A 15,829-nucleotide genomic window follows, 5' to 3' on the forward strand; every position below is an offset into this window, starting at 1 on the left:
TCTCTGTTTACCTTCCTTCGTCAACTACAGTGTAATGAGCCACATGCTCCAGCTATCACGTCTTGATTGTCTCTGGCGTTTTCTCGCCAAATGTTGGAGGTTTTGGCGGTGACCAGGCAGTAGAGAGAAGCTAGCAACACTCGGTGTCAACACGTGCACACGTGTTCAGCCATGCTGTTCGTGGCTGCGGGCGGCAACGCCAGCGGCCACCTTCCCCCCTCCCGGCACATCACTTGAGGGCGCGCTCATGTTACCCCCAGGACGGACAAAGACATTACCATTACAACCTGAACAATATATAGAAACCCAGTTGGTCCTAGAGAAGAGCCATTCCTCTGGACCCTCTGTAGAGGGTACTAGTGGTGCTAGGATGAGTCATGGAACAGTTAGGGAGGGTAGCCGTGGTGCAAGGTTGAGAACGCTCCCCCTGGACCCGCTGTGGAGGGCAGTGGTGGTGTTAGGGTGAGCCATCCCCTTGCAGCCGCAGGGGAAGGTAATGATGGTGCCGGGGAAAAAGTCTCCACCCCCCCCTAGATCCGCAAGGGAGAGTAGTGGGGTGAAAATGGGGTGTCACATTTTCGTTATGCTTAATGTTGCCATATTTACACTCTATTCCACACTCTTTAACTTATAGATTTTAAAGTATCTTACTCCTTTACAAACACGTTGAGATGAGGACGTCCCAAGGGGCTCTCGGTTCGGTGGGAGTCTCAATTAAGTTAATGGAGAGGATGGGGGTGGAGGGTGGCGCCTCCCATGGGCAGGGCTCCGCGCGGGGTGTCAACGTCCGGTCATGACGGTGTCACATGTGTCGCTCTTACACTTCTGGATTCTGGATGATATGTTTACCTAAGTGATCAAGAGTCTTAAGGTTCAGCTTCATCTTTCCTAATATCGTGCAATAATAATAACAATAATAATAATAATAATAATGGTAATTATAATAGGGATTATTATCATTATTATTATCATTATCATTAATGATAATAATAATTATAATATAATTATTATTATTATCATTATTATTATTATAAATGACAAAAATACTAATTAACGGTAGAATGTAAAAAACATATTACTGATTTATACAATAATGCGACATTACAATCAGTATGATGAATAATGGTAAAAGATTTTGAGGTTTAACTTAGAAATAATCAAACAAAATGTTAATTTGTGTCACAATTGTAATTGTTGACATTGTAACGCAGGCACTTCACCGTATTATGGATAGTCTCTTTTTTCCCGAATAAACCATCGGAATGTAAATCTGAAATTGTATCACCCTTAAGCATATCATAACATGACCAATAATTACCTCTACAATATAGCTAGAACAATAGAACTTAACAATACAACTAGTAACAAAATGACCTTAAAATCACTAAGACTAGAATTACAGTGACTTAAACAACAGTGTTACTAGAAGTGTAATGACCATTACAACAACATGACTCGAATCGTAATGACCATAACAACAATATAACGAGGATTACAATTTCTAAACGTTCAAACGCAGTACCTCTCTCTGAGAGTCTACCGTTATTTCAGAGACTTGCATTTGTTTCTTGAAAATGCCTAGTAAATTGGGAATTACTAGTTACTGGTAAAGAATTTTGATACATAAGTCAAAGATTTGGCTAGTTATCGACAAGAAAATCCATCAAATAACAATAGTGAAAATATCCCAGTCAATGTCAGACGAAACTCCCACATAAACCTGATGCGGGATGGTAACGTCCTGTCTCACTTCTCGCTCATTTTCCTCCGAGCGCATAAACAGATTTCAAAATTGTGCTGTTGTTGTTGAAATAAGAATTTACAGTTTATGTCACATTGAAACAATTTCCTGTATTTTGAAGCATGACAAGAGTTTTTCTTTCCAAAGAAGAGGAGGAAATTTATTACATAGAATGTAAATAAACGAGATCAATATGAAAATAGACGTAAGCTAAAAGAAAATTCTCCTAATCAGCCACATGACCATAAAGGCATTTAAACCTGGCGCGGAGGATTCGGATGAACCAATCACAGTTATTGTTGTGTGTTGCTTCAACCTCTCTACCAATCAGAGGCTGGCTTACATATTGTCCCTCGGAGCTTTGTCGAGGATGTTTTGGCGGCATATATGCGTTGTCGACGGCGGGGAGCTGTTCATAACTAGCTTTGGTTTTAGTGTCGTTTGTACGACGGACGTTCTCCTTGCTGCTTATCCTGTATCAAGTAAGTTTAAAATTGTTTCTCGAGTTTGAGATGAAATTTCATGTGGTTAGATAAAGGTGAACTACTTGAAATGGCAAAGTATAGGAAGTATGATTTTCGTGTTTGGGGAACGTGGTGTTCATGGCTGCCTGCCTTACTGCCGGACATTTTCACATTTTAAGAGATCATTACTTAATGCTTTTAAGATTCCAAAAGTTGCTTTCCTGAAAGTTCCTTATGGTGGATGTCTACTAAATTTTAAGGTAGTTACTATTTTAAAAGTTAGTGGAGGTATAGTGGTTATAATTTTGTGTCATTTTAGCTTCATTTCTGTAAATTTGAAGTAGTGGCAATTAAATTTGTCTGGCTAAGATGAGTAAATTCGTCGTAGATAAATGATATGTTTAAGCACATGTTTAGTGGTAAGTTCTGTCGAAACTTTGTTTGTGAAGCGGTTGAGTGTTGGGTATCTTGGACAGGCTTTCTTTTGTGTGAAGAGTACATGTGGTTTGCTGTTTGTGTATTTCCATTGTAAATTTGCTTTAGGTTGAAACAAGCTCTTACTATGTTACCGTAATGACATGCTGTAATTGGATCGAATAAATGAGATGAATTAAAGTAAGCAGCTTTAGTTTCATGGCTAGGCTTCGGTTATTATGGATCGTTGTTATGGAAAGGTGGCAGGCGAGACAGACTGCTCCAGCCACCTGCCCTGCGGGGCTCCACCGTGGTCCTCCTCGCCGGCCTCTATCACCTCGCTCCAGGCCTCACACTGTTGTCATCTGAGATACACAGCTTAATTTGGATGACTGGAAGGTTAGGGACTTTATGTAGAGCTGCCACCAGATTTATGCTTTTATTTTGCGCGTGGTTACTCGAATATATTGTAAGAACGTTGATCAAAGTACACTTAATAACTAGGGAATACAGCGAGGCTTGCAGTCATTGTCCAAGACATTTGTTATTGGTCACTATTAAAGTGCATGTAACTGAATATTCAAAACTTCACCCAGTAGTATATAATATAATTTTTCTGCGGAAATGAGAACTATATAAAAGTATTGATACTTGCTATTGCCCGTTTAAGCTAAGGGAGGTTTTTGGTTTCCAAAGGGCTGAGAGGAATTTGATTCAGAATTTATGAATTTAAAGGATTCTGTTTTCACATTCGTGTTGCACTTTTGATGGTTTAACATTAGATAATCTGTTCAGGTGGGCCACCTTCGTACCTAATGATATTGCAGTTGTATGGGTCATCAGAGAAGAGAATAAGCTGAGGGGAATAGTTTTAAGCATTTATCTATACGATCCTGGATTAGGTGGTGACACTGTGGTTATTATTGGGGAAAAATTTGGTATTAACGTTTAAACACGTTACACATTAAAAATGGACGAAACCTATGAAGAGTTTTTGTTACCTAGCAAAGAGTATTGTGTAATTCTGATGAGCAAAGACTGGACAAAGTGCGCACAAACGTAAACAAGAAAAACGGGTGCTGTTCGCGTCACTGCCTAGCCTCCCCTCGGTCATTACTGTACTATCTCCCCAGCAGCAAACCACTTCTGGTATATAAAGCTGCTGCTAGGGAAGGTTTAAGGTAGGTTGTTTTACGTATTTCGACGGAATATTTTCCAATTTTCATTTCTTCCACTAACCTGAAATTAGAAATGTAAGTAGTAACTCCAGATCACGATCCTCAATCTAACAATACCGAAAGTTTAGTGGTTGAATTAACCTGATACATTACCATTACCATTTAATGTTCCTCGCATTAAAAACTGTAGACAATGAACATGTTTTTAGTGTGCAAGTTTCCCTCGACTATTGTAGTAATTATTTAATAGGGGTAGACTTTGTGCCTGTGACGTCTTTTGGTTAATAGCAACGAGTATGATGGTAGTATCTGGTGAGGATGGACTGCGATGTCATAAAATGGTACCTGAAGGTATGCCCTTTACTCCGTTTTCTATGTAAGGGTTCAAACCTAACCTAGTCTAGCCTAGAATTTTATTTTGGGAGTAGAATACTCGTGAGCACCAAAAATAGCTAGCATGAGAAAGTTAGTGTATGAAGGATTTCGTTTACTAATTGTTCTTAAGCTTTCATGTAGTATTCGTTTGAATGTTTGAGAACAGAATTTTTAGAGAAGTTTACCGTTCTGTTTTTGGTTCTGGCGAGTTCATTTGTTCTAAGCGTTGTTGGTTTATGGTGCAATAATTTTGCAGAAAGTACATGTGACTTTGTCTTGGACGACTATGAGTACAATTAGATTAACACGTTTTTTAATATTTGGATTTCCAGAGTTAAAACTATCTCTAGCCACATAAATTGCGATACACTTTTCCCCATAGGGCTGCACAGGCTTGATAGGGTGGAAAGAAACTGTCACAAAGCTTTTGTGGCAAGGGGATAGGAATCTCGAGCTATTATGCTAGTGAAGTGACCTCGTGTACAACCTCAAGAGGTGGGTCTCTCTGTTGAACCTAGAATTACATTGTCGGCTGACATTGTATCTTGCCGGAATGTTCAGTTGTATTAGTATATGTGGTAAGATTATCAGTTCCGCGTCTTTCCAGCATCTTTGCTGGTTAGAGCTAACGTTGAGGATTTCCGAGGCATAATGTTTGAATTTACAAGATAATGGGAAAAAATGTAGATACTCGATTATCCAGGCTGAAACTGTTTACACTATAGTTATCGTAAAATGGGTTCCGCGACTCCTGTAAACTTCGAGGGGAGTATGAACGTTATCAACACTACAGTGATTGGCTGGGTAAACTACATTTAGATTAATTGTACATGGAACTCGTTTGAAGAAAAGATTTCTCAAGAACTTTACGTCCGAGTTGAAAAGTTAAGTCCTCTGACTTATAAATGGAGTTTCAGCTTACGGTGTCCTGACATCTGTGGTCACAGGACAGCGCAAAGTGCATCATTTACCTTTTCAAATGCAGTTTAAAGATGTAGAACAGTTTTCCACCAAATTTTGTTATACAGAATGTTAGGGGAACAAGTTGAGGACCTGTGGTCAACAGACTGTGACTGATTGAGGGTCATCAGTGCTACGTTGTGGGAAAGTTGCGGTAGACGATCTCCCAGCCCAAGGGCATATGCGTTTCACTTGTGGACTTCCTGTGGGGTTCCTTGCGTGCTAGCCCGTGACAGTGTAGATGAAGCTTAGTACAGGATGACACGTCTTTCACGCGATTCATCTCTCCAGTCCGTGAATTGTTTATATTGCTTTAACTTGGAGTATTTGTATGTCATTGGATATATTGACCTAAAATATCTGTAATTCGATGTTTATTTTTTTGTAGCTGAGGATTTTCTTTTAAAAAACTTGACTTTTGCAAGTCACTGGAAATCAACGTTGTATCAAACGAATCCATCAACAAATAAGTTACTGGTTAATGTATGTTATCATTGTGCCATGTAATGTCTGTCCTGTGTGAGGTGGTGTGTTAACGTCTGGTTGTACGGCTAAGTTTTATACACGTGAGGTCCCACTTCTTGAAGCATCTCCATCGTGCTTTATGCTATCTGCATTTCCTTCTTCCTTGTTCGGTTTATTCCCTTCGTGTGTAGGAGAGGAAGACGTGGGGGGGGGGGGTGTTATCTCTGGTAATTAGAGAAAATACTGCTGGGAGTCGGGAGTCTGCAGGGTGGTAGGGTGAATGACCCCTTGTCTGGAGTCGCTGAGATCCTGAGCTTGGTGTGCCTCTCCTTTCCACCCCCGCATCATGCACACAGTCTCCTCATTGGCTACGTGAGATGGCCTTGCGGGAGCAACACTGCCTGGTAACAAAGTGCCATGACTACATCTGTTAGAGGTCGACTGAACGGTTCAGTTTACCCTTGGACGATATTGGGGTAACTTTAAAATCTTAGATGTTTAATGTTCCGAGTGATTCAGGAACGTTATGTAACCGTTGAAGGCATCCGGTTTCCCCCCCTTTTTGTGGTAGTAGTCTTGTGATAGTATTCGCATGCGGTGCTGCAGGTGTTTCGGCTACCTTGCGCTACTATGTCTAGCCTTCATTGATCCAGATAACTACAGGAATGTGGTGAGCGTTTTCTTTCGTCAGGGGGTTGGTCCTCCTGACCATCATGTTGGCAGGGTTCACTGATGTGGTTTCCGGTTTTCTGATTGGGTAATAGCTATTTGCTAAACATTCTTAGGCAAAAATTATTCATAATGCACATTTCTCTTTGGCTGGCCTGTAGGCTTGTATGCAACTGAACGATATGTGTGAGGTAGACTTAAACAATCCTTGCTCCAACCTCAAGGTGTGGTGGGTATAATCAGTTGCTGTCCCTGTTTATGGTCCTTGTTTCCGCTGTAAAAGCTCGTTCTGCAAGATTGAAGTTTGGCATAATGGTCGTCGGGATGAGAACCACTGTAAAGGTGGGTTTGTGTTCATTAAGACATAAGAAAATGTTGAGAAACTGGATAGATAACCTCACAAGGCTTTTATATGCGCACCATGCGTTAGAATGTACCTAATTCATGGCATGCTTCAAATCCTGCGTTGTATCTTTTTCTGTATGGTTTTGAGTTTCACTCGTTGCTATGGCTTGTTACGTTACTTTTTTTTTCTTTACCGTTCCATGAACACCGCTTTTGCAGTCCTCTCGCTTTTCCAGTAGCTTTGCGTCTTCCTGCTATTTCTGTACATCTCGATCACTTCGTATCCCTCTTCCATTGCTCCTGTAGTGGCCCAGTTTTCTCTCCCCACCCTTCAGACTGGCATAGCGTCCCATACTCACGGTTCTTGGAGTAGCAAAGTGTTTTCTCCATTGTAGTGACTTTGTTCCTCTCTTTTACCCACTGCATGAAACTAGTTCCTTATGTTGCTTGAACATGATCTCCCTCCAGTAGTCTTAACATACTTTCCCCATCGTTGCGGTGGGCTGGCTCCCTTATATTGTTGCAGTGGCACAGTTTCCCCTCTTTGCTGAATTGGTGTCAAGGCGTGCCCTTCAGCAGATTTGCTGTAGCTCTGCGTCCTCTTAAAGCTTACTTGCAGTGGTTCAATTTTCCTCCTATCCGCTGTATGTGTGACTCTACTCCCTCCACCCCTATCAGTGCATGAGTTATGGCCAGATTTCCTCTCCCATCTTAATTTCAGTAGCTCGCATAGTCTTATCGCCTTGTTGCAGTGCAGTCTTCAGTTCCATCTCTGCTGTTAAGTGATCTGATCCTTTCCCTGGAGGAGTTAGGTCGGTCTATCGTATCTTCCTAGACCCAGCAGCCTAGCGGCTCTTTCTAAATTCTGCCCTTTTAGGGGCGTGACCAGTTATCGGCTCAACCACTACTGGCTTTATTTGGCTACCCCATCCCGTGATGAGGCTTTGCATCCCTATCTGTAAATTGGCTTTGCATTTTCTAACCCTTATACTCCTATCCCTGAAATGTAGGATTATACTTTTCTTTATAATAAGATTTTGCACCCTGCCGCCCCCTGCAATGCGGTTTTGCATCCTGCCATCCTCTGTAATGCGGCTTGTCACCCTGCCGTCCTCTGTAATGCTGCTTTGATGCTTGCCATGCCCTGCAATGCGGCTTTGGACCCAGTCATTCCCCTGTAACACTGCTTTGCACCCTGCAGTGCCCTGTAATGCGGCTTTGCATCCTGCCGTGCCCCGTAGTAATGTTTTGCACCCAATAGTGCGCCTTTGCACCCTGCCGTGCCTTGTAATGCAGCTTTGCACCCTGCCGTGCCTTGTAGTGCGGATTTGCACCCTGATGTGCCTTGAAGTGCGGCTTTGCACCCTGCCGTGCCTTGTAGAGTGTATTTGCACCCTGCCGTGCCTTGTGGTGCGGCTTTGCACCCTGCCGTGCCTTTTGTGCAGCTTTGTGCCTTGTAGAGCGGCTTTGCACCCTGCCGTGCCCTTTGGTGCGGTTTTGCACCCTGCCGTGCCTTGTGGTGCGGCTTTGCACCCTGCCGTGCCCTGTGGTGCGGCTTTGCACCCTGCCGTGCCTTGTGGTGCGGCTTTGCACCCTGCCGTGCCTTGTGGTGTGGCTTTGCACCCTGCCGTGCCTTGTGGTGCGGCTTTGCATCCTGCCGTGCCTTGTGGTGCGGCCTGTGAACCTACATTCTATGTGATTTGTTTGTATTACTGGTTAAGTTTGTTGTGTGAATAACTAGACATTGCTGTTTTGATGTTGCAGTCAGTTGCCTGTTTATGTATGTGTTTGAAATTTAGTTGGTTTATCTAAATTGTTTCAAGTTCAGAATCGCGATATGTGTGTGTGTTTTTATGTGCAGTATGTGGGTCTTTTCTGTGACCGGTAGACACGTTCTTCGTGATACAACACAGGTTAAGGGACTATGTTTTCAGTCTACGGATTTGTCTGTTCCTAATGCTACCCTGTGAATGTGGGAAAAGCTGTTAGGTAATTAGTGTAATTAATGGTTTATGGAATTAATTGCGGCTCAAGACTGAAAATGTAAGAACCATACAAAAGTGAGCTTAGTGTGAAAGGTTGAATTTTCTATACAAAAACTAGGTTTATGCAAACTTTTAATTGATTTTCGGAATAGTAGGGATGGGGCTGTTTAGTGTTGCGGTTTGAGTTCGTACGGGGTCGATGCAGCAGCGTCGAACCGCAACTCTACTTGTACAGTACTGGGAGGATTTTGGGATGAGGCTCCACTCCTTTATATATATTTAGACGATTGAGGACGATTTAAGCAAATTTTGTTTTTGGTTTTCTCTCAGAAACTTGCATTCTTTAGTCAGTGGTGTGTGCTTTCCTCGAGTGTTTGGAATGCTAGCAATGCAGAAGTTTGTTGGAAGAACCTAGCATGATAAACGGCTTTATGAAGTTTATTGCCAAACCAGATTACTGGTTGGTTTTCATAACCGGTTCCTTTCCATGTGCAGCCTATTAATGTCCCCCCATCATCGAATATGGTATAGAATTCGCATAATGCTTGTCAGGGTAGTAGTATAATTACGTTTCACGTGACGATTGCTGGTGCCTGCATCAGTATTGGGTTCCGCGGGTAATGATGTCTATGGTAGGAAAGTAGTAGACATGGAACCTGCTAACTCCCGAGTTGCCAGCGATCACAAAATACCTGAGACGGGTTTGTATGGTGCAGGTGACTTTCAGGCCAGAGGCGGCGGCACGCAAACCAGCTCTCGACACCAGCAACAGCAGAAGCCCAGGTAATACCTAGAAGCGTGATATTGCGGCAGATTGACAGGGTAGAGAGGCGAGGCGAACGACTGATCTTGGCATGTCAAAAGAAGCCATTCAAATATCTTTGCACTATTTTACTTTTTTTGTGATGTATATTATATAACTATTGGATAAGCGTACTGCTATTGTGTATGTATTTTAGTACTGCCGGCGTTGAGATCGTTTCACGTGTAACAAGAATGTGTTCGACTTGTTTCTTGGTGTTCTTGTTGTAGTAGTAGTTCCATGTGTTAGGGTGTGACAGGTTGGTCCGGGGGCACTCACTACTCCACCATACTGCCCCATTGTATTGATCATTGTGGCAGGTGCCGCAAACACGTGTCGCCAGACCCAACACCTTGAGTGGTTGTGTTCAGAGTGCCATGAACCTAGTCGTAGTGTCGGAGGGTATGACGAGCCTGTTATGTAACCGGTATTCCGTTCAGAACCAGGATTATAACATTGCCTGCCGCATGCCTCGGTATGCTGACCTTGGTATTACGGTGCAAGGTGTAATGTAATATACTCCACGGAGTTGTAAACCCCTTACGTCGGGTTACGAGAGAGCTCATGGCTCAATGAAAGCGAAGGGTCAAAGTGTTGCCGAAAGCCCCCGTCTGCCATGAGTTTTATGATTTCCGTTTTCGTGCTTTAGAAGCACCGACCCGTGCTTACCTGGTGATGCGGAGGTGCAGGTGTTCTAACCAGTTGGTTTATGCAGGTGTATGGTGTCGGGGGGGGCTAGGGTGGGTGTGGTACTGTATATAAACCGGATGGGGGCGTGTGGCCAACCACAGAAGCGCCCCGCCTTCTGTTACTCCTGCCGTGGTGGTGGTGCCGGTTTTCTTGCCGCAGTGCCCCCAAGCCCCCCTGCTCGCTTACCGCACACAACCCCCCACGGCTATCCTGTCGTCACCTGCCAGGTATCCGCTTACCCGCTCTCCAGTTTTGACGCTAGTAAACTGTGTCCAAGATAACAAAAACAAAGTTTGAAGCTTTTCAAGCTATTCCGGAAATTTTTGAAGGCTCCGTTTTGGCAAATCAGGATCCCGCCCCCACCCGACTCGTCTCGCACTCTCCCATCCTCGCCGCATCACAGGTATAGTACGCCCCGCTTAATAAATTCATACATGTCCAAGTACACTTTTTGCGTTTAGTTCACAGAAAACGAGAACTGGTATAACCCGTTCACATTAAGTGTAGGTGTTGATATGTCACACAGTGGAAACCGTCCTCGCGCAAAGCGATTTTGACCGTTGCAGGAGTCTCGGTCCGTATAAGGGGGTTATGTTATAGTGCCGCCATGTTGGAACTGGGTTAAGACCACGTGCTGAGGCCTCGATAAGGCGGACAGTCATGGACGGTGGTCGTCTTGTGCAGGTGGTCGACTTCAGCAGGTCGCTGCGAGTAGACGTAATTCTTGATAAAGGTAAAATAACTGTGGACGAACCGGTGTCACACTGGGAGTAGTGAGTGCACATGATGTACCCATTTTTTTGTTTTTTAGTGTGGTATTATTTTTATATTAAAGTGGTTTACAGAATGACATTCCATAACTTTATCATCTGAACGGAAATTAGCCAGAAGCAGACTGTAACTGAATCTTGCCACTGACCGACCACGCGGTTTCATCATTTATGCGAGGGAAGTGTAAGATAATTCAGTGCCCCCTTCCCGAGAGGAAAAAAATGAGGGTTCGATTATCGGAAACTTGAGTAATGAGTCGGTGTGGAACTTAATTGACCCCCATTTGTTTTTGCTGATAATGCTTGGGGTTGTAGGAGTCTAAGGGCGGTGTTGCCATGTTTTATTTCTTTCGGAAGCTTGTTGAGTGATTTTGTAGTTGCGGATCGTCTGACTATTTCTAACATTGTTAATTGTAGAAAGATTTAATTAGTATTTTGTATAGTTTGGTACGCTATGTATTGCACTTACGACAGTAGTAACAGTAGTAGGATTGGTAGGCTGAATTACACAAATTATATTTTATAAATGTTTGGAGCCACAGTTAATTGTCTTTTCTCTTAATTTTACAGACAAATCAGCTGCCAAGATGTCTTCATCCACCGCTGCCAACAAAGAATGTGAGTATTGAATACTGATCAGCACAAGATCGCTAATTGGCTCTTGTGGCCTCCTCGTGCCCTTGCCATTCACCTCTTAATTATGTCATTTCTGCCATTTCATGTAATGATCCAAATGCATTTAACTTTTATTCCCGCATAAATTGTCATGATCTCTTATGTTAGCATCGCCTTATCATTCATATTGATATTATCATACATTTTCATATTTCACTCAGTTTCCCTGCAATGTGTGCAGGTGACTGGGGATACTGTGGGATGTTGTGGATTAAGAACAAGATTCTTGTCCCGGGGTTGGTGTGAAGGTTGTTGCTGGTCACCTGTATTGATTGACAGGCCCGGCCGGCGGCGTCTCCACCCCTGCCCTTAGGATTCCTTTAGGAACTTTACACCATGAACACGACGGACCGACACTTGAGAACGGCGGCATGACCCCTCGGCGTGAAGGCTTAGACTTTGATCTTTCCTAAGGGTCAGGTCATATTTCATGCCAGTGTGCCTTAGGATCGTACCGTCGTGCTTGAGATTAATGACGCTTAATTGACTAATAATTGCCATTTTTAAAGTAACTTGTACAATATCTTGTTTCTAGAGAAATAGATTTGTCTTAAATTTTGGCATACGTATTTACGTATGCTGTTTGTTTGCAAGTTCATATACTGCAGTGAGATTGATGTGGTAAGTCATGTAGTTCTTTCATGAGTTTTTTTTTTTTTTTTTCGGTACTGTAGTTAGGCGTGACGGGCAGTTTCCAGACTACTAGATTTATCTCCATATATATGTAGTACACGTGACTGCATTGCTAACGCGGGATGTGTTGAGAAGGTCGACCTGTAGGCGACATATCACGGCACCTGGTCACCCTGCTCATCCATTGAAGGCAGGAAATCGATGTCTGTTGTGAAGCCAGCATCCTGAGTAGATAAAAGAACGGCTTTCTCTCTTGACATTTTGCTGAGCATTGGCTTAGGGTCTTCCTGTGGGCTGTCATATTTTCAATTTGCATTGTCCTTGATTACTGTTAACCATTAGACTGGCTTGACATTTTAGGTATTTGCTGAATCGATAAAAGGTGAATTTACAAATCTATAGCTGTCTGAAGATCTAGGAGAAACATGAATTAGTAGGGTATAGTTTTCATTTATTTCAAGGCATTGATTATAGGTTTCGTGTTAATATTTAATGAATTGACCCAGTAATCCTTAGTCTAGTAATGACAAAACATATGGAAGCTTGGGTAATTGTGATCGTCGATGGTCATGGTAGGTATTGTATGACAATATATCGTGCAACGTATTTGCATGGCAGACCCTGACCTTTTCAGCATTTAAGGAATGATGAAAGTAATGCAAATAGGGAAGTGAATGTGGGTCATTACGTAACCTGAAATTTGAAGATGCATAATTTTATACCTGTCTACCCGTGTTCTGGGAGGCCTCTATACTTTAGGATATATATATATATATATATATATATATATATATATATATATATATATATATATATATATATAAATATCAATGAACGTTGTTGTGTTTGAAATTTATAGAACCTTTCCCAGTTTCTCAATTTTAGTAGGGCCTATGATTTCAAGTTCTTTATAGAATTATATATGGCAAAGGCTCACAGTTGGATGGTGTTTATCTGCCTTTTTTTTTAAGGTATGGTTAGGGGTTATTAATGTTTTGATCCAGATACCCTGCATACTGAGTATTAATTAGAAAATTACCAGATGGAATGTCCAACTTGGTAAGTCCCAGTTTTCTAGGTGATTTATTTTAGGGGCTTTGCTTCTTGACTAGATGGTGCGATGGCGTGACCTTTGACCCAACCCGTCATGTCGGAGGGTTTAGACCATCTTTCTCAGGTGTCATACTGTCGTATTCGAGCGTTTATTGAGGTTACGGTAGATCAGGAGTTGAATACTAGGCTCTCTTGGTAGCAGAGTTGTTACTGACATTGGACACAAGAACGCGTGAGCATTTGAGTCGCAAGGGCCTGTGATCCTCTTTTTATTCTCCTCCCCCTCACCTGGACGACCGAGGATCAGTCAGAGCTGTAACATGCTGCCATATTGCCCTTGGCTCGTTGGATCTGTAACTATCACTTCTGTGGTAAGGTTTTGGAATCCTTTAGATTAGGAAGTGGCGTGTGCCGGCAGGAAAGATCTTGTTTCTGATTATGTTGTTGGGAGGGAGGAATGCTTCCTAATTTTTTTTGGGGGGGGGTTCCAGTGACGTCAATAATATTTCATGATTAAAGATAATTTATTTAAACATTAACAACGCATTCCTTCTCTTTCTTTCTAAGGGGCTCTCTGTTTTTAAGTTTATTAAAACGGGCGGGGGTATATACTGGGCTCCACTAATTTGAAATACGTCAAGTGCAAGTAATTGATGAGAGGCTGGGGAGCGGGCGGGGAGCGTTGGGGCGTCCCGTACCGACGAGGAAAGACGTTGGGCACGGAACCCCGCCGAGCCAACGGTCCCGCCTGCCTTATATGGAGACGGTTGGCGGCGCCGCCGCGCTGTGCCATCCAGGCTACGGGAATTACCTACCGGGGAAAACAGGTCATGACTTCATAAAAAGAGGTACCTGAGAAACTCGTCATGACTTGCCAAAAGGGGCTCAATGGATGGGATGATGTGTGTGCAGGTGGATGGGTTGGGGGCGAGTGTCTGTGAAAGGAGTGGGAAGGGCGGAGGAGGAGACTTATCTGAGCGGGAGCATGAAAGGGCTCTTGGGGGGCAAAGGTTATATGATAATGAGCTAGACAGGCCGGAAGGCTTTGTCTGGCAGTAGCTGATATACCGAATGTGGGAAGGATGTATATCATGCATACACCATGTGTAGAAGCTTCGCTTGATTTTACAGTAATTCTAATAAGGATTTCTATATATTTTTTTTCGCTTATATACGTACATCCTTTCATTCTGGTGCTTCCTTTTAAAACAAAATTTGCACTTGACCAGTTATTTTCATTTACGCTGAGGTTATAGACTTTTCAGCCATTGCTGGTGTATCATGATTTCGTGTGAGAGATGATTCTTACGTGATCTTGAAAAAGATTATATGCTCGTTTACAACACCACCTTGTTAATTTTTTTTCACGTGATCTCTAAAAGTCCTGGTAACCTGTTTTGAATAGATTTTTACATTCACAAGGATCGGGTGGATGCCTTGCTGCTACCCAGAATCTTGCTCTTCATTACTTTAATTAGAAAGTTAAAGATTTCTTGTGCAGTATATTGTGAAATGTCAACCGTGTATTCAGGTTTGAAGCTGTAATGTTAAAGGCTTTGTCACATTCACGGGATGCAGCGTGGAGTAATTTATTGCTCTGAATAGCCCCCTTTACCCCAGGACCGGCATATCCCCCTCTGCATCCCGGGATCAATCCCCCCCCCTCACTCCCCCCTCGATTCCAGGATCAGTCTTTCCCCCCTTCCCCCTCGTCTGCTCTAGGATCAGTATATCCCCTCTGCACCCTAGGGCCAGTCTGTCCTCTCCTATGCACACCGTGACTGGTATATCCCCCTAGGTTATACCTCAGGACGAGCCTTCCTTTGTCTCCACCCCAGGGCCGGCCTTACCCCTTCATCTCCATCTTCGGACCGGCCTCACCCCTTCGTCTCCGCCCCAGGGGCCGGCATTACCCCCTCGTTTTCACCCAAGAGCCGGCTTTACCCCTTCGTGTTTAACTAAGGGCTGGCCTTATCCACTTTGTCAGTTCCATGGCTGTCATTTCTATCCTTCGTTCGTCCCAGGACCTGCCCTTTCTTCTCTGCACACCAGGACAATCGCTATTCCCCATCTCTGCACCCTAGGATCAGGTCGCGCTTCTCAACACCTAAGCACCAGTCATCTCCCCTTCCTCTACACCCCAGGACTAGCTACCTCTTCACCCCCAATCACCGTGTCATCCCAGTTCCACCACGCCATCCCCAGTTTGCCATTACCAAGGGGGTTTTTCCCTGAACGCCAGCGTAGGTCTCCCTCTCTTGGAAACGGTGAGTCATCTCCCCCAGCACATGCTCCTGCCGCCTCCCCACTCCCCCCCCCCCCCATTCCCCACCAACCCTCCCATACCTCGGGGCGTTATGTAATACACAGCCGTGATGTTTATTCCGTGTGTGTGTGTGTATATATATATGTAGTAGACGAAGTGGTTGGTTACGATCGCTCTGCAATCTCTCTGTTTCCCTATGATCGGGAAAGGTTTACGTGGAACCTTTAAGAGATGAGGTGGGTCATCCTGACGAAGGACCGGTCGGTTCTTTTTGAGGCGAATGGCCGGTCCTTCTCCGGGGGGGGGGGGGGGGGTTAGTTTTGCCCAGGCTAACCAACTAACTC

General features: G+C 43.6%; 1 protein-coding gene across 3 annotated transcripts in view; it reads left to right on the forward strand.

Moving 5' to 3' along the window:
- The first annotated feature begins 1,978 nt into the window (after positions 1 to 1,978).
- Positions 1,979 to 15,829, forward strand: part of stai (stathmin) — a 73,115-nt gene continuing 59,264 nt past the window's right edge. The window contains exons 1-2 of one of the 3 annotated variants that reach the window (XM_071656772.1): positions 1,979 to 2,223; positions 11,429 to 11,476. In XM_071656772.1, coding sequence (XP_071512873.1) covers positions 1,980 to 2,223; positions 11,429 to 11,476 — 292 coding nt within the window. In that variant the 5' untranslated portion in view covers position 1,979. Of the gene's footprint in view, positions 2,224 to 9,288; positions 9,380 to 10,733; positions 10,822 to 11,428; positions 11,477 to 15,829 lie in introns of those variants that run through there. The other 2 variants (XM_071656777.1, XM_071656778.1) reach the window with 2 other exon arrangements.

This window comes from Panulirus ornatus, chromosome 63 (assembly GCF_036320965.1).
Source record: "Panulirus ornatus isolate Po-2019 chromosome 63, ASM3632096v1, whole genome shotgun sequence".
Classification (NCBI taxonomy): Eukaryota; Metazoa; Arthropoda; class Malacostraca; order Decapoda; family Palinuridae; genus Panulirus; species Panulirus ornatus.